The 17,260-nt window shown below is 59.0% G+C and overlaps 1 protein-coding gene across 3 annotated transcripts in view; it reads right to left on the bottom strand.

Annotated features, from left to right (window-relative positions):
* The window catches only part of ZFYVE28 (zinc finger FYVE-type containing 28), a 98,378-nt gene that overhangs the window by 26,222 nt on the left and 54,896 nt on the right, over window positions 1-17,260 (bottom strand). For all 3 annotated transcript variants that reach the window (XM_042251723.1, XM_042251722.2, XM_042251721.1), the window contains exons 3-8: window positions 16,702-16,839; window positions 15,343-15,545; window positions 14,138-14,227; window positions 12,947-13,036; window positions 9,981-10,082; window positions 745-1,887 (exon numbers count right to left, since the gene is read on the bottom strand). In XM_042251723.1, the coding sequence (XP_042107657.1) occupies window positions 745-1,887; window positions 9,981-10,082; window positions 12,947-13,036; window positions 14,138-14,227; window positions 15,343-15,545; window positions 16,702-16,839 (1,766 nt within the window). The remainder of the gene's footprint in view (window positions 1-744; window positions 1,888-9,980; window positions 10,083-12,946; window positions 13,037-14,137; window positions 14,228-15,342; window positions 15,546-16,701; window positions 16,840-17,260) is intronic.

The raw sequence follows: 17,260 nt of genomic DNA, 5'->3' as shown, positions 1-17,260 counted from the left end.
ACAGGGCGTCTGCCCCTGCGCCCAGAGACCCCTCCCCTGGTGTCCAGCCTCCTTCCCTGCTCGGCTCCCACGGCCGCGGGTGGGGGCCTCTCCACCCCCCAACTGCCGTCAGACACAGTGCAGCCAGGATGGGAGCCTCGGGCCAGGTTCCTGCGAGAGGGCAGAGGGATGGCCATGTGCGGACCTCAGGCTGGGCCCCCGGCACCTCCTTCCTTGAAGCCCAGGATGGGGGGCATACGGTGGGCGTGGGCCGTGCTGGCTGGATCTACTCCACTCAGTCGAAGCCCAGGCTGTGGCGTGGGGACGGAAGGCGTGTGGGTGCCAGGGCCCCTCCTGCCCGGCCCGCCTGCTTCGCCTGCTCAGTAGCCGCAGGGGGAGACAAAGGGACCCTTGGGAACCCTGCCGAGGGTCTGCTGGGGGCAGGGGCGGGTCTCAGGATCCCCCCGCGGCCCCGGGGCCACATGCCCAGGCTGCGAATTAGTGCAGCTAACTGCGGCCAGGGGGGCAGTGGCGCCAGTCAGGGGGGCGCCAGGCCCGGGGCCGTGGGCCCACGCCGGGCACAGCCGTGCGGAGGGGCTGACCGGGGCCTGGCGCTGCCCGCACTCGCCGGGAGGCGCCGGTAAGGCCAGAAACGAGGCGGCCTAGGCCCCTGGCGACACTTCTCGGTGGGACTCAGGGGGCGCGTGCGCGCAGGAGGGCCTGACGCCGCTAAACCGAGCAGAGGATGAGGCCGGCGGCCCTTACCTGGGGCCCGCCGGGGGCGCGGGCTGCTCCTGCGGGGCCTCCTCCTGCTGGCGCGAGCCGTCAACCCCTCCGCACGGCCTGCGCGCCGCGTCCCCCGGGGGCCCTTGGCTGTGTGCCAGGCACTTGTCGGAAGCAGGGGCTTCGGGCTCCGGCCTGCCGGGGGCGTCCTCGGAGGGCGCGGGGTCCGGGGCGCCCGCGGGCAGGGCCTCCAGCGGCCCCGCGGCGGAGCCCTTGGCGCCCACCTTGGCGGAGCGGATGACGCCGCCCGAGCCGCACTTGCCCCGCAGACTCTGGGCGGCCGCGTCCTCGCCGGCGCCCGCGCAGCCCGCGCAGCAGACGCAGGAGTTCAGGAGGCAGTTGGTGGCCGTGGCGCTGAGTCTGTGGGGGCCGCCCGCCGTGCCCTCGGCCGCCGCGGGGCCGCCGTTTCCTGGGACTCCCGGGTGGGCGAGGGCGGAGTCCAGGGAGGCGGGCGACTTGGGGTTGAAGATGACGGTGGCCGACAGCTTCATGCCCCCGGTCCGGTGGGCGATCAGCTCGGCCGTCTCGGCGTGCTCCGCGCCCGCCTCCCAGCCGTCCAGCTGCGGCCGCGAGTCCAGGCAGGGGCAGGAGGCGGGGGCCGCCGCCCGCAGCGCGGAGCCCTCGGCGCTGTTGTTGTTGCCCGAGTCCTCCCGCTTGGCCGAAGCCGGCGAGGCGACCCGCGCCTCTCGGCCCTCCCCCGTCTCCTGGGGGTCGACGCCGCCGCCCGGGGCCTCGGCCGCCCCGTCCACGTCCTCCATGAAGAACACCCTCCCCTCCTCCTCGTCGCCGGCGGGGGGCAGCTGCGCGCGGCCCGGGGACGCCCGCCCGCGGGGGCTGGCAGCCGCGCCCGGCCTGTGGGCGGGGGACGGGCCGGCGCTGGGCGGGGACAGCAGCGAGGCCATGGCGTCCCCTGCGCTGTGCACCAGGCGGCTGAGCTGCTCCAGCTCCTGGTCGTCGTTCTGGACCGAGCAGGCCAGCTCCGCGTCCGCGCGTCTGGGCTCGGCCGGGGCCAGGGCCGGGGGCGCTGGGGCGTCGGCCCGGACGGGCAACTCCACGTCCTGGGAAATGCAGAGGTTCCGCTCCAGCGTGTGCAGCTCCTCCTCCGTCAGGGTCTGCAGCAAATCCCTACAAGGGCCGAGGCACAAAGGGTGGGTGAGGGTCCTTGAAGCGACCCCCCGCCAGTCCCCAGTGGTGCCTGCAGTGATCCCCGCAAGGTGTCGATGCCTCCAGGGTCTCGGGGGCCTCCGGTCGGGACAACAGTCCTTTGGGGTGGCGGACTGATTCTAGAATGCACTCTTCCTTAAAAATGAGATTCTGAAGCTTCTTGCTGAAAAACAAGAAAGCCCTGATTCTCAGTGGTAACTGCATTAGTAAAACCTTCTGCTAGTAAAAAGATACATGTGGTTTAACGTATAGGTTTTCATCCTTTGGTTCAACAAATACTCCTGAGCACTGTCTCTGTGCCAGGCCCAGGGTGACACATAGGAAGACTGGCATGGCCCCTGCCCATGTGAGTTCTGTAAGGAAGACACAGACAACAAACAGGAGCAAAAATGGAAATACAGTCACGGCAGCGGCGGCAGCAGAGGACCGTGCCCGCCAGGAGGCGCCAGCAAACCTGGAGACTCCCTGGAGGAAGTGGCACTGAACTCGAGTGGAGTGGGTCTAATGCCACCCACTGGGATGAGCTCAGTGTGGGTCCTACAGGTCCCATGTCTCAGAACCGCTCAGCTGTGGGTTTTCATAAGCTGAACACACTCTGCAAGCAGCACTCAGATCAAGAAGTACAGTGCTCATCGTGCTCCCAGGAGCCCCCATGCGGCCCTCCCCCACCGTCACTCCCTGCCGTGACCACCCCACGGCCCCTGCAGTGATCACACCTGTTCTTTGCAGGTAGATGGACTCCGTGGCCCGCCCTGCTCCCGGCCCGTCATCTCTACGTTCCACACTGCTCCGCAGCCTGCGCGGCAGGCTGTCAGCCGGCCCTGGATGTGTGAGGAGGCGCCAGAAGAGACACTGGACACCCAGTCACATTGGAACTTCAGGGAAACAACAAAGGCTTTTTAAAAAAGAAGTGGCTTTTTTTGAAAAAAGTTTATTTGTATTTATTTGTATTTATGCTGGGTCTTAGTTGTGGCTAACTTTGATCTGTGGTGCAGCATGTGGGCTGTTGAGGCCTGTGGGATCTAGTTCCCTGACGAGGGACCAAACCCAGGCCCCCTGCATTGGAAGCCTGGAGTCCTAAGTCACCGGACCACCAGGAAAGTCCCAACAAACACTTAAAAAGTGTATGAATAGTTTTTAGAGTAAGTATGTCCCAAATGGCCCTCACTGGGGACATGTTTCCTGTAACAAAGTATTGCCGTGTATCTGAAATTCAAATTCAATCGGACTTGCTGCTGTTTCGCCGTGCCAGCCCTGGCAACCCTCTCTGGTGAGACGTGTAGTCGTCGTAAACCCTTCCGTTTCTCCCAGTGGAAACGCCCCACAGGTCTTCTCTGAAGCTGTTCTACACCCCAAGGGTCCTGGCTGCGGGACCCGCATCTCTGAGCCCCTGTCCGGAGGGCCGTGGGGGTGCATTTCTGAAGCCAGGGTGCCAAGTAAAGAGCAGGTCCCCGCCCAGAGCCCAGGGCACTCAGTCTCCACGTCCTCCTCTCTGCTGAGCGCGCAGCGCATTCCTCACTGTGGCTTCATATCACGTTAGCCTGCTCACTCGGGAGGCCGTGTCCCATCCGCATGCCGACCGACCCCTGGAGACCCTCTCAAGTGCCTGCTCAGGACTTCCTTGTTGTTGGGCTAACTCTTCTTACCGATTGACAGGAGCTCTTTGTGTAATTTTGGATCCAGGTTCTTCACTGGGCGTCGTCTCCAGCTCTGCGGCCTTCTCACTCTTAACGGTGCCTTTGAACAAACTCCAGTTTCTAATTTCGGTCAGGCTGAATATGTCATGTGTCTCTCCGTGGTCGGTGTTTCTGTGCCCTGTTGAAGGAGTCTCTGCCTGCTCGAAGAGCACAAACATGTACCCAGTTTCTCCCTCTGAAAGCGTTGTCTTTTCACCTTTGTGCTTGCGATCAACCTAAAATTGACATACTCCCCAGTGTAGTAACTTCCCAGATGGCGCAAGTGGTAAAGAATCCGCCTGCCAGTTCAGGAGACGCAAGAGATGCGGGTTCAGTCCCTGGGTTGGGAAGATCCCCCTGGAGAAGGAAATGGCAATTCACTCCAGTATCCTTGCCTGGAAAATTCCATGGACAGAGGAGCCTGATGGGCTACAGTTCATGGGGTCACAAGGAGTCAGACATGACCGAGCAAGCTAGCACACGTGAGTGTATTAAGGATCTTCCTCCTCGTGTGGATGTTACTGGTTCGGCTGTGCACTGGGAGAAGCCAGCCACTCTCCACGGTCCTGCCACCACCCTTGGCGTGAAGGAGGTGCTGGTCGCTCTCCACCCTCTGTTCCGTCAAAGGCCCTGCGCACTGCGCCTCTGCCAGCATGACTACAGTTTATGGCAGGGACTGTCTCCAACTGCGCCCTTGTTTTATGAAGGACACTCAGCAGAAATGCACACGTATGTTCACGAGCTTGGTCACACCAGCACCGTCTGTGGAAACTGCTGCTGCTGCTGAGTCACTTCAGTCGTGTCCGACTCTGCGCGACCCCATGGACGGCAGCCCACCAGGCTCCCCCGTCCCTGGGATTCTCCAGGCAAGAACACTGGAGTGGGTTGCCATTTCCTTCTCCAATGCATGAAAGTGAAAAGTGAAAGTGAAGGCACTCAGTTGTATCCGACTCTTCGCAACCCCATGGACTGCAGCCCACCAGGCTCCCCCGTCCCTGGGATTCTCCAGGCAAGAACACTGGAGTGGGTTGCCATTTCCTTCTCCAATGCATGAAAGTGAAAAGTGAAAGGGAAGTAATTTAGTCGTGTCCAACTCTTAGCAACCCCATGGATTGCAGCCTACCAGGCTCTGCCATCCCTGGGATCCCCAGGCGAGAGCACTGGAGTGGATGCCGTCACCTTCCCCACCTGTGGAAGCTACCCAAACGCAACTCAGGGCGGAACAGAGCAATGATATTCTTCTTTGCCCTTTTTTTCCAGCAATTGTTTTGTGTTTTTTTTTTTTTTCTTGGCTATTCCAGGCCCTGTGCCTTTCTATGTGAATTTTAGAATTAGTTTGTCGAGTTCCACAAAAGAAAAAGCCTCCTGGGATTTTGTGTGAGGTTTCATTGAACTCAGAGATTAATTTGAGAATCACTGATATCCTCTTGGCATTGAGTTTTCCACTCCCTGAAGATGGAGCAGCTATTTACTTAGGTCTTTAAAATTTGGGGTCAAAAACATTTTGGAACTCTCAGTAGAGGTCTCAGACATCTCAGGTTTATGCTTAAGTGATTAACAGCTATTGACACTATTGTAAATAACACTTAAATTTTTTTGTTGTGATAAAATACATGTAACATGAAACTTACCACCTTAACCATTTTAAGGGACAGTTCAGTGGTGTTCGCCAGGGCTTCCCCAGTGGCTGAGCAAGTAAAGAATCCGCCCGCAATGCGGGAGACCTGGGTTCAATCCCTGGGCTGGGAAGATCCCCCTGGAGAAGGGAAAGACTACCCACTCCAGTATTCTGGCCTGGAGAATTCCATGGACTGTGTGGTCCATGGGGGTCGCAAAACTGGACAGGACTGGGCGACTTTCATTTTCAGCAGTATTAAATATATTCATATTGCTGCGCCTCCATCCCTTAGCGCTTCATCTTGTAAAACTAAACCTCTGTCCCCATGAGACGTTATCCACTCCCTCCAGCCCCAGACAACCACCGTTTGTGCTTTCCGTCTCTGTCACCTAGCGGACGCTGGGGAACTTGTGTCAGTGGGATCGCGCGCCGTCTGTGACGGGCTCACGTCGCGGAGCATGGCCTCACAGTCCATCCCTGTCGTGCACGCGCTGTAATCCCCCTCCCTTTCAAGGCTAAACAGCATCCCGGAGTAAGGCTGGAGCGCGCCGTGCCTACGCGCTCACCTGTCACCGGTTGCTTCCACGTCTTAGCTGCTGTGAATGACGCTGCAGTGAACACAAGTGTACAAATCTCTCTTCAAGATGCTACTTTCAATGCTCTTGGGTAAAAAGCCAGAAGGGGAATTGCCAGATCTCATGGTAGGTCTCTTTTAGTATTTTGAGGAACCTCCACGGCAGCTGCACCATTTGACATTCCCACCAGTGGTTCCCAAGAGCTCCAGTTTCCCCACATCCTCACCAGCGCTTGCTGCTTTCTAGTTTTTGTTTTGTGTTGATAGCAGCCTTCCTCACGGGTGTGAGGTTTGGATTTGCGTCTCCCTAACAATCATGTTGAGCATCTATTCATGTGCTTATTGGTCATCTTCTCTGGAGAAATGTCTATTCACGTCCTTTGCCCATTTTTAATTGGGTTGTTTATTTGTTGCTGTTCCTGGTGCCGAGTTTTAGGAGTTTTCTACATATTCGAGGTATTAGTCCCTTATCAGATACATGATATGCAAATATGTTCTCCCATTCCATGGGCTGCCTTTTTTCTCTGTTGTAGTGTCTTTTGAGGCACGAAATTTTGAAATTTTCTCAAAGTCGTGTGTCTATTTTTTCTTGTTACCTGTGACTTTGGCGTCACATCCAAGAAACCACTGCCGAGTGCAACGTCATGGGCTTATGTCCTGTTTTCTCATAATTTTGAAGTTTTAGCTCTTACATTTAGATCACTGATCCGTTCTGAGTTCATTTCTATATAAGGTGTTAGGTAAGCGTCCCGTTTCATAAGTGTGTGCATACGTGTGAGTGTATCTTTTATTAGATTAAGAAAATTTCACTCTATTCCTAATTTGCTAAGAGATGTTTTGATTAAAATAGGTGTTGAATTTTTCAAATTCTTTTTCTCTAACTTTCAAAATGATTTGGTTTTTCTTCCTTTTTAAAAATTAATATAGAAAGACATTGACTTTATTTTCAAACGTTAAACTATGCTATGCATAAGTCAAACTTCCTAAGACATTATAATTATTTTGCACAGCCCTTATTCGTTTATACTAATTCACATCAAGGTCTTAAGTCTCTCCTGTGCACCCATATTTCCATCTGGGATTTTTTCCTTTGTCGAAAGAACTGCAATTAGTTTTCCTTTATGCGCAGTCTGGTGATAACAAATTTCTTCAGTTTTGTATTTCTGAATAGCCCACTATTTCATCTTAATTGTTGCAGAATATTTCTCCTGGTCATAAAATTCTGATTGTCAGCTTTTTCCTTTCAGCACTTTAAATATACATCATTTCATTGCCTGCCTCCACTGTTTTTGAGAAGACAGCTGTCAATCTATACTGTTTCATAGCAATATGTCTCTTTCCTCCGGCTGTGTTCAAGGGTTTTCTCCGTTTTCAGCCATTTTGCTGTGATACAGCCAGGTATGTGTTCTGTCCATCTTGCGTGTAGTTTTCCTGAGTCTCCTGAATCTGTGGGCAGAGATTTCTCTTCAGTTTTGAAAAACTCTTGGCCATGATTTCTCTGAATACAGCTTCAGCAAACTGCCCGTTTTCTCTGTTCTTTCCTTCCGATCCCAATCACGCACATTAGAGTTTCGAGTGTGTTGCCCATACCGAGGCTCTGGACTCTGCCCTTTCAGAGTCCCCAGCACCTGGCCCCTCCCCAACCCCATGAGTCCGCCCTCCCCCACGGCCACTGCCCATCCAGGGCCTGCTCTTCCCTTCCTGGCCTAGGATCGTCCACCCTCTCCCCTTGCTCCTTGTCTCCTCTCCCAGCTGAGCGCCCAGAGAGGGCAAGGGACTCAGCCTCTGGGTCCAGGGTCACGTCCTGCTCAGGATGCCCATTGACCCCCCTGGGCCTCCCGGGTCACTCCTCCCTGCCTGGATTCAAAGTGCGTTTGGCTCCTGACAGGGCAAAGGGCAAGAAGGCCAGCAGAGGAAAGCTGCCCTGAGCCAGGAAGGCCTGCCAGGCCCAGGGAGAGTGTGGCAGGGGTCCCTGGGGTTCCGGACCAACAATCAGGGAAGAGTGGCCTCTCGGAGACCAGGGATGGTGGGAGGAAAGACCTCAGGGTCCGCCGAGATGGGGCCAGGGAGAGTGTGGCAGGGACACAGCCTCAGAGGACGCCCCCCGACCCACTCCCACAGGAGCCTCAGCTGGGCCCTGTTGCTCACAGAGGCCACCACTGCTGGGGGCACCATCCAACCTGAAGCGAGCTTATTGGGGAAGGGTCGAGGTCAGGGCTGCTGGCTGGAGGACCCACTGCTGAAGGCCAAGGGAGGCCCTCAGGACACCATGCCCACAGGATGGCAGATGGTGCCAAGGCCACCCTGGGAGGGTGGGGGGCAGCAAGAAGGGGCAGAGTGAGCCTCAGGGCAGGGGAGGCACTGTTCACTGAGAACTGAGCACTTCACCCCTAAACTAGTCAACCCCCCAAACCAGTCAACAGCCCTAGTCAACACCTTAAACCAGTCCATACCCCTAAACTAGTCCACACTTTAAACCAGTCAACACCCCTAAACTAGCCAACACTCTAGTCAACACCCTAAACCAGTCAACACCTTAAACCAGTCAACACCCCTAAACCAGTCAACACCTTAAACCAGTCAATACCCCTAAACCAGTCAACACCTTAAACCAGTCAACACCCCTAAACTAGTCAACACCCCTAAACCAGTCAACACCCTAAACCAGTCAACATCCCTAAACCAGTCAACACCCTAAACCAGTGAACACCCCTAAACCAGTCAGCACCCCTAAACCAGTCAATACCCCTAAACCAGTCAACCCCTTAAACCAGTCAATGCCCCTAAACCAGTCAATACCCCTAAACTAGCCAACACCCTAAACCAGTCAACACCTTAAACCAGTCAACATCCCTAAACTAGTCAACACCTTAAACCAGTCAACACCCCTAAACCAGTCAATACCCCTAAACCAGTCAACACCCTAGTCAACAGCCCTAGTCAACACCCTAAACCAGTCAACACCTTAAACCAGTCAACACCCCTAAACTAGTCAACACCCTAAACTAGTCCACACTTTAAACCAGTCCACGCCCCTAAACTAGTCAACACCCTAAACTAGTCCACACCTTAAACCAGTCCACACCCCTAAAATAGCCAACACTCTAGTCAACACCCTAAACCAGTCAACACCTTAAACCAGTCAACAACCCTAAACTAGTCCACACCTTAAACCAGTCCACACCCCTAAACTAGTCAACATCCTAGTCAACACCTTAAAAGTCAACACCCCTAAACCAGTCAACACCCTAAACCAGTCAACACCCTAAACTAGTCAATACCCCTACACTAGTCAATACTCCTAGTCAATACCCTTAAACTAGTCAACACCCCTAAACTAGTCAACACCCTAAACCAGTCAACACCCTAAACTAGTCAACACCCCTAAACTAGTCAACACCCTAAACCAGTCAACACCCCTAAACCAGTCAATACCTTAAACCAGTCAACACCCCTAAACCAGCCAACACCCCTAAACCAGCCAACACCCTAAACCAGTCAACACCCCTAAACCAGTCAATACCCCTAAACCAGTCAACACCCCTAAACTAGTCAGCACCCTTAAACTAATCCACATCTTAAACCAGTCCACACCCCTAAACTAGTCAACACCCCCTAAACCAGTCAGAAAACTAGCAGGAGGCCCGTGCCTGGGCCCCAGTCCAGCGCACGTGGGGGGCAGCCTGGCCCAGGGGGACGTCGTGTGTGGCCCTGTCCACCCCGCACCACCCCGGTTTCACAGAGACACTCAGTCGCAGAGGCGTTTCTGTGAGAAACCAGAGGGGGGCCTGGCGTCCACGCTGTCAGCCAGGGTGTCTGCTGTCTTGGGACAGGACGTTTGTGTGCGGGTCTGAAGACTACGGGCCGAGAACAAGCACCTGTTCTGTGGGGGAGAAGCAGTGGGGGTCAGAGGGAGCTCCCAACAGTGGAGCCAACGGTGAAGGCGCTAGCACCCCCGAGGTGAACGGAGGTCCACGCAGGGGCTTTCAGTGAACGGAAGGCAAAGAATCAGCTTCATAGAGGAGTGCAAAGGCAACCTCGCTCTGAAGCTGCGCCCGGAGGAAACGCATACCCTGGAGCTATCGGCAGGCAAAGCAAGACCAGACTCATCCAGAGAGCTCACTGTCAGCCCTGGATCAGTCGCAGCCCCGAGGGGCTCAGGGGCACACACCGCCCTCACCCTCACCTGATTTTCCGCAGCAGCGTGTGGAAGGGCCGGAACAGCTCGGACATATCCTCCACCTTGCGGTCCAGGTTCAGGGGTCCGTCCGCGTAGACCACAAGGCCGCTGCATCCAAGCACAAAGCCAGCCTGGCCTCAGCCCCATGGCCGGCCCAGACTGCTCCCACTTGCGATTCCCTCTGAGCTCGAATTGTAAATAAGTTAGGAAAAAGCAGTGAAGGTGACCCAGGTTTCATCCCTTTTCAAAGCAGGTCAGCCTGCGTTCGTTTGAGGGATCATAACAATCATAAAACACTTCTGCACACTTCTTTGCTGCCATCAGATAACTCAGCATCGAAGTCTGTTGCTGAATCTGCCTCCTTCAAAGTGGAAACACTGGCATCCTAAGTCGCTTCAGTCGTGTCCAGACTCTGCAGCCCTACAGACCACAGCCCACCGGGTTCCTCTGTCCATAGGATTCTCCAGGCAGGAATATGGGAGTGGGTTGCCATGCCCTCCTCCAGGGGATCTTCCTGACCCAGGGATCCAACCCGAGTCTCCTGCCTTGCAGGCAAATTCTTTAGCCACCAGGGAAGCCCGGAAACACCGGATTTGTGTTTAAATATAACACAGACACACGGTTGGTGAGAACTGGCCCTGAAACCACCTGCTGCAAAGAGAAGCAGGAGCTGGGACTGAGGCCCAGCCTGCCCTCCCCCAGCCCAGGAGCCCTGACCCCAGGGCTGGGCCCTTGGCGGTGGGGACGGGGTCCTTCAGGGGTGCTGCATAGACCGGGCGAGACTTTCCAGATGGCGGTGCTTCAGTTAGTGGTGTTTGGGGAACAATTTCCCAAGACAGAACCTCGACTTCATGGGAGAATGTGTTGGTCACAGCACAAAAGCAGAGTGAAAACAGACAGAAAAAAAGGTGGGTTTGGGGAACCCAGGGTTAGTTGCTCTGTGGCATGTCGGGTCTTAATTCTCCTGCATTGAAAGGGGGATTCTTAACCTCTGGACCACCAAGGAAGTCCCAAGACTTTTAACCAATCCTTAAATTCTAGATAGGGCTTCCCTGGTGGCTTAGTTGGTAAAGAATCCGCCTGCAATGCACGAGACCCAGGTTTGATCCCTGGGGTTGGGAAGATCCCCTGGAAAAGGGAATGGCAACCCACTGCAGTATTCTTGCCTGGAGAATCCCATGGACAGGGGAGTCTGGCGGGCTATAGTCCATGGGATCGCAAAGAGTCGGACACGACTGATTGAACACTTTCACACTTTAATTCTGGATACATACCTCCATACCAAATTTTTATAAATTAAAAATAAAACTTCAGTGAAAAAGCTTCATAAATACGTGTTTTGTGTCCTGCTAGGTCAATACAATGAAATTCTGCAGGAATTCGCGTGCTGCCGCCTGCCAGGCACCAAGGACATTGGGTGACTAGCGGGGAGGACACTGCTCCGTGACACAGGCCAGTGGCGGGGACACAAAAGTGAGCCAGATCCCACTTAGGCGAGACATCCCGAATCGGAAAACCTCCGGAGAGGTGGGAGGATGGGGATGCAGGTGGCGGCCGAGGGATCAGTGATCTCTTTCCAGAGACGAAGGTCACTGAAATCAGTGGTGATGGTTGTACGACCCAGAAGCACGCGCTTCTGTTCAACAGGCTCATTTTACCTTAGACGGACAGGCTGCCTAAGGGCCTCCTTCCAGGTTTAGAGCAGGTTCCCTCTAAGACGGTGGGAGCTGATGAGAGTTTCCTGGGAGGGTCTGGTTTCCCACAAGACCACTGTCAAGACCTCGCAGGGGGAAGGCAGCGAGGCCAGGAAAAGCGAGGTGCAGGCCACACCACGAGCCCAAGGGGAGCCGCAGGTGTGGTGGGGGCAGACGCCACGCATCCCAAGGCAGCTGCTCAGGCTTCTCTGAAGCCCTGGGTGCCAGCCCCACCCCCCGCCCCCCATCCTCCTGGGTCTTCATTGCCTAGGTCCTCCCTGTACTCCAGGGCACATGAGGCTCTTTGCTCCAGATCCCCGGGTAGTGGCGTCTGCCCAGCTCGCTCCCCACCGGCCCTACACGTGGCACACGACCCATCTAGGCCCCTGTGGTCCAGTCTATGGACACCCCTATGTCCCAGAGGCCGGGCCCCGGGAAGTGCTCAGCCCCCACCCCCGGCAGGTTCCCCCCGCAGCCTGTGCCCGGACCGGTCCTGGCCCACGTGTCCACCCCACTCTCCCCGGGCCAGTCCACTGATGGCCACATCTGCCAGCGGCCTCGGCTCGGCACCCCAGCTGTCCCCGGTCCCTCACCTGGCGGGGGGGCAGGCAGTCTCCACCTGGGTGTCCAGGTGTGGCTGCGCAGCCGTGGACCAAGCCCAGAACACCTGAGCTCTGACCTTGGCTCCGAGTGGCTCCGAGACGCCCAGCACGAGACCACGCGCCTCCCGCCTCCAAGTCCTTAGGCCTGAACCCACGTGCTGCCCTGCCGTAGCCGAGGCCGCGAGCCCGCAGGCCTGACCTGGAGCTCCCCAGCCCTCACCGCTGTGCTCCCGCCCCATCACTAGGACCCCTGCTCTTCAGCCCACGGGCCCCGCCTCCCAGCCACCCCGTGGATCGTCCAGACAAGCTCGTCACATCCTCCCCAGGGACAGGGGCGCCTCGCCTCTCGTCCCTGCAAAGCCGGCTCCCACAGCCCCTGCTGGTCCCCTGTGCCTGAGCGCAGGGTCCTCCTCCCCAGGCTGGGAGTGCCCGTGGCTGACATGCTCACCTGTCCCCCCATCGAGGCTGGGGGTCCCTCCCACACCAGGGTGAGGGGGTGCGCCTGGAAAACCTGGCTCCTTGTCTGCTGGAACAAGGGCAGGCCCCCCCGGTGACTGCTCCGGGGCGGGTGGATGGCCACCATCAGGGTACAAGCACCGCTCAGCACCACTCAGAGGGGCCTGGCACCCCTGGGTTTCTGCAAACGACCGCCCGGGGCAGCGTGAGGGACACTCACCACACGATGGCCAGCCGGGGGATGGTGAACATGAGGGCCGGCTCGTAGTCGTCAATCATGTCCTGGGTCAGGTACCCGAAGCCCAGGGCCCTGGCAGGGAGGAGGCAGGGAGCAGGCGTGACCACGGCCAGGCGGGGCTGGGAGGGCGGCCGCACGGGCCTCACACGTGGACACGCAGAGGACGGCGGCTGCACGAGCCCGCTCCCAGAGGCCCAGCTCCCCCTTGGCCTCCCCTAGCTTCCCACCTCCTGACCCACTGCTGGACAGAAGCGGGGAGCACGAGAGAGGTGCCCGCCCAGGGGGGCTGGTGGGGGCAGCTTGCCACCCAACACCGCAGAGTAAAGGTGCTGCCCTGAGCCAGCAACAGCCCCTGAGAAGCAGCAACCGCTCTCCTGCATTCACCCGCCTCCAGGGATACAGAGCTGGCGTCCCTGCACGCGTGGGCAGGCACGCACCAGCGTGCTCAAAACCAAAGGTTTCCTGCCGTCTGACCGACTGCTGATTTGAAATATCTATCAACGCCTAAGAGTGAACAATCTGTCTCAAAAAATTAACAAACTCACGACGTGGCATCGTTGTTCTTTAGTCGCTCAGTCGTATCCGACTCTTTGGCACCCCGTGGACCGTAGCCCGCCAGGCTCCTCTGTCCATGGGATTCTCCAGGCAAGAGTACTGGAGTGGGTTGCCATTCCCTTCTCCAATGATATGATATTAGGCAAGTTCAAAACTTACCTGTCAGTGAAGCACTAGTCAGATATGAGGAATATTCCAGGTTCAATCTTAGTTTATTCATAAACCCTGACTTCAGATCTGACCCCTGCCCCCGAACAAGGCATGCTTAGATTACCGATGAATCACCCCTGAAACCCAGCCTACAGGGGCTCCATCCTGGCCTGGTGGAGAGAGGAGTGGAGGACAGGAAGTGAGGAGGTGGGAATGTGAGGAGCAGGAGGAGAAGGGTGAGGAGGTGAGGAGCCTGGCTCCTCGGGCTGAGCCTGGAGCCCCCCTGGCCCCTGCGAGCTTCACCTGCTGGACCGACCCTCCAGGCCCAGAGAAACGGGACTGTGGGGCTGGGGGCAGGCAGCCAGGGCTGGTGGACACGGCACACGGACTCGGCGCGCTTCCCGGGTGCAGCCCTCCCCTAGGTCGGGGTGGCGGGAGCACTGGGCCCCCGGGTGACAGGGGCCTCACCTCTCCACCGTCTCGCAGAACAGCACGATGACCTCCTGCTGCACGTAGTACTCCCGGGGGGACTTCACGGGCACCATGGCCGACACGTAGCTGCGGGCAGAGGGACAGGGTGAGGGTCAGCCCCGGGTGCCCGGCCATGTCTCCGAGCCCTGTGGGGCTTAACAGACAACCAAACGGGGTCCCTCTGACTGCAGCCCCCTGCCGCCTCTCAAGGGCTCACAACAGGGCCCCAGTATCACCGCTCCTGTTTTCAGCCGAAGCTCCTCCCTCCTTGGGCCGCACCTGGCCTGGAGCTGCCACTGCTCATTCTGAGAGGGCTCCCCTGCCTCGAGGGAACGAGGGAGTGACCACGTGCATCCAGGGCCAGTGCGGGACCCAGGGCCAGCGAGGGACCCCAGGCCCCTGCGGAGCAGGACTCGCCGATTCCCCAGGTGAGAACGCTTTCCCTTCCTCCTAAGTGACTAACTGGCCTTTCTTGTAATAACAGCTCACTTGGGGAAACCTGGAGCAGACAGGGAGGTAGAAAGGTAGAAAGCTCATGTGTGGGCCCCGCTCCCTAGAGAACCATCTGGAACCTTGTGACTTCCTCCTCCGCCCACGCATCACAAGTCGGGCAGTTTCTGCTAACCCGCACCGCGGTGGACGGGTGGGAGCCTCCTGCGTCTCCTGAACCCCAAGCGTGTCTGTCTGTTGAACATCTTGCAGCCCAGTCCGCACAGTCCCGGGCCCTCCAGGGCCCTTGGCGGGGCGGGTGGGGGGAAGGGGGCCCTGCCCTGTCGTCTGCAGACTCGCTGAGCTGAAGGGGGCTCTCCGCACCGTGGAGCTGGGGGCCCAGCAGGACCCTAGCAGCCACCTCATCCCGGCTCGGGCGGTGTCCCGGATGGGAGCCCTAAGACGCGCTGGGTGAGGAGGGGGCGGTGGATGACCTGCACCCACAGGGCCGCCCCGGGGTCTTCACCGCTGGTGGGGCGCCAGGGGCAGAGGTGGGAGCAGGACGGGGGAGGGGGTGTCCCTGTGTCCTTCCGCCGGCCCTGGCCCCTCCCCTCGCCGTGCCCACCCCCACCCACCCCAGGGGTCCGCTCCACCCCCGAAGGCCGCAACCAGCCGGGGAGGGCGCCTCCCTTCGCGGAGTCTTCCGCGGCAGACGGCCGGCTCCCCCACCAGCAGGCCGGGGCCGCGACCCCCCGCGGGCGGCCTCCGGTCACCTCAGCTCGAACTCTGCGAACAGCACGTCGAAGTGCCGGAGCGCCTCCCGCATCTTCTCCGTGTAAGTGTTGAGGTCCCGCAGCGCCTGGTCGCGCAGCGCCCCGCGCACGTCCTCCAGGCTGCGGGTCAGCTCCTTGGCCAGCGGCCGCATGGCCATGCTCTCCAGCTCGCGGTTCATGATGATGGAGCCGGCAGCCAGGCACTGCGGGCGGCGGAGGGGTCAGGGCAGCCCGCCCGCGGAGCACGCGCCACCCCGGCGACGCCGGGACAAGCCACCCCGCGTGCCCCGGGAGGCCGCGGCCACACGTCGGCCGGGGCGGGGTGGGGGCGTGGCCGCCCCGAGCCCCGCCCCGAGCCCCGCCCCGAGCCCCGCCCCCGCCTCCCATCCATGAGACCCTCCCCCCTCCTCTGGGCACCGGCTCTCTCCTGATTTCTTAGGTGCACAGCCGTGATAACAAATGCCTTTGGGTTTGCGGCTCCACACGGGGCCTTCCTGGGCATGTGACCCCTGTCTCCCCGCCCCGCCCCCGGCCCCACAGACATCCCGCAGACACCCCATTCTGGCTCTCGCCCAGGCCCACAGCCCGGGAGCTGCCCCGGGCTCCCCGAGACCCCCACCTTTCTAAGATGCAGACACTTGGTGTCCACAAAGCTTCCCTGCTTCGCCTCACGGCCCCCGCAGCTGCCCCCGCCCTTGGGACTCACTTTGCAGAGGTGAAAACTGAGGCTGGGGGAAGAGACAGCCTGCCTGGGGCCACCCCCACCATCTGGAGCCATCCCCACTGGGGACACCCCACCCAGGCGGTTCGGAGGAGCCGGTGGGACAGACTGAGATGGGGGAGCAGGCAGGCCCAGGGCCGGCAGTGTGCAGGGAAGTGGGCGCATGGGAATCCTGGAGAGCTGGGCGGGGGGGAATGGCATGTGCTAGCGTCCTGAGAGAGGGGCCGGGCGAGGGGCTCCCACGGACACCGCTGCACAGAGCGAGGCTGGTGCTGCCTGGGGTCGGGGGGAGCACCTCCCTCCAGAGCCTCAGGCGCCTCCCCGGGGCTGAAGACCAAGATCTGAGGGGCCACGTGGGTGGTGGCAGCGGTGTGGGCTGGTGCAGCTCCCCCGCCCGGGCAGGAGTAAACAGCCCCTTGGGGGGCAGTGCTGTCTGAGTGTCACTGTAGCAGAGAACCATTTTCACATGCCTGGGGGCCTAAGAGCCTCACAGAAATCACACGTGAAACCTCATGTCTGTATTTGCGTGTGCAGTTTCAGGGGAGCAGGTTCAGCACCATCTGCCACCCGTGGGAGAGGAGACGCCCTGCACCTGCAGGTGCCCACGGGGGCCAGGCACGGAGGGACGGCTGGGCTACCTCGGCGCCAAACCACAGCTGGCCGGCCAGGTTGTCATGGCGGATCTCCTCAGGGAACTTGACACAGAAGTCCCGCGGGGCTCGGTCCTGGGGGATGCACGCGTCCATGATCTGGTTGATGATGTTCAGCACGTTGTCCTGAAACAGAAGCGGGGAGGGCGCTAGGACACAGCTCCAGCGGGCGGCTTAGCAGGACCGCTGGGCAAATCCGAGAAGCAAGCCCGGCGTGCTGGGAGGTGAGGCGGCGACGTGGCAGCACCTGGGGCCTGCCTGGCTCGCGCTGCAAGGAGCCCAGCCTTGCCAGAAGCACCCAGGGAGGACCACCTGCCTGCCTCCTCTTCCCCACGGCCAGGTATCTAGTGCGCCACCACAGGGCAGGGGGCACTTCCCACATCAGTCCCCGTGGGCACGGTGCGGCGCCCTCTGTGATGGCTGAACCGCCCCCTGCAGACCCACCCTCAGCTCCCTGCAGCCTCGGCCACGGTGACAGCCCCAAGTGTCTCTCTTAATGCCTGTGCACACATTTCTGAGGACAGAGCTGGAGAAATGGAATTCCTGG

Source organism: Ovis aries, chromosome 6, assembly GCF_016772045.2.
Source record: "Ovis aries strain OAR_USU_Benz2616 breed Rambouillet chromosome 6, ARS-UI_Ramb_v3.0, whole genome shotgun sequence".
Classification (NCBI taxonomy): Eukaryota; Metazoa; Chordata; class Mammalia; order Artiodactyla; family Bovidae; genus Ovis; species Ovis aries.
This window is presented reverse-complemented; position numbering and strand designations above follow the sequence as displayed.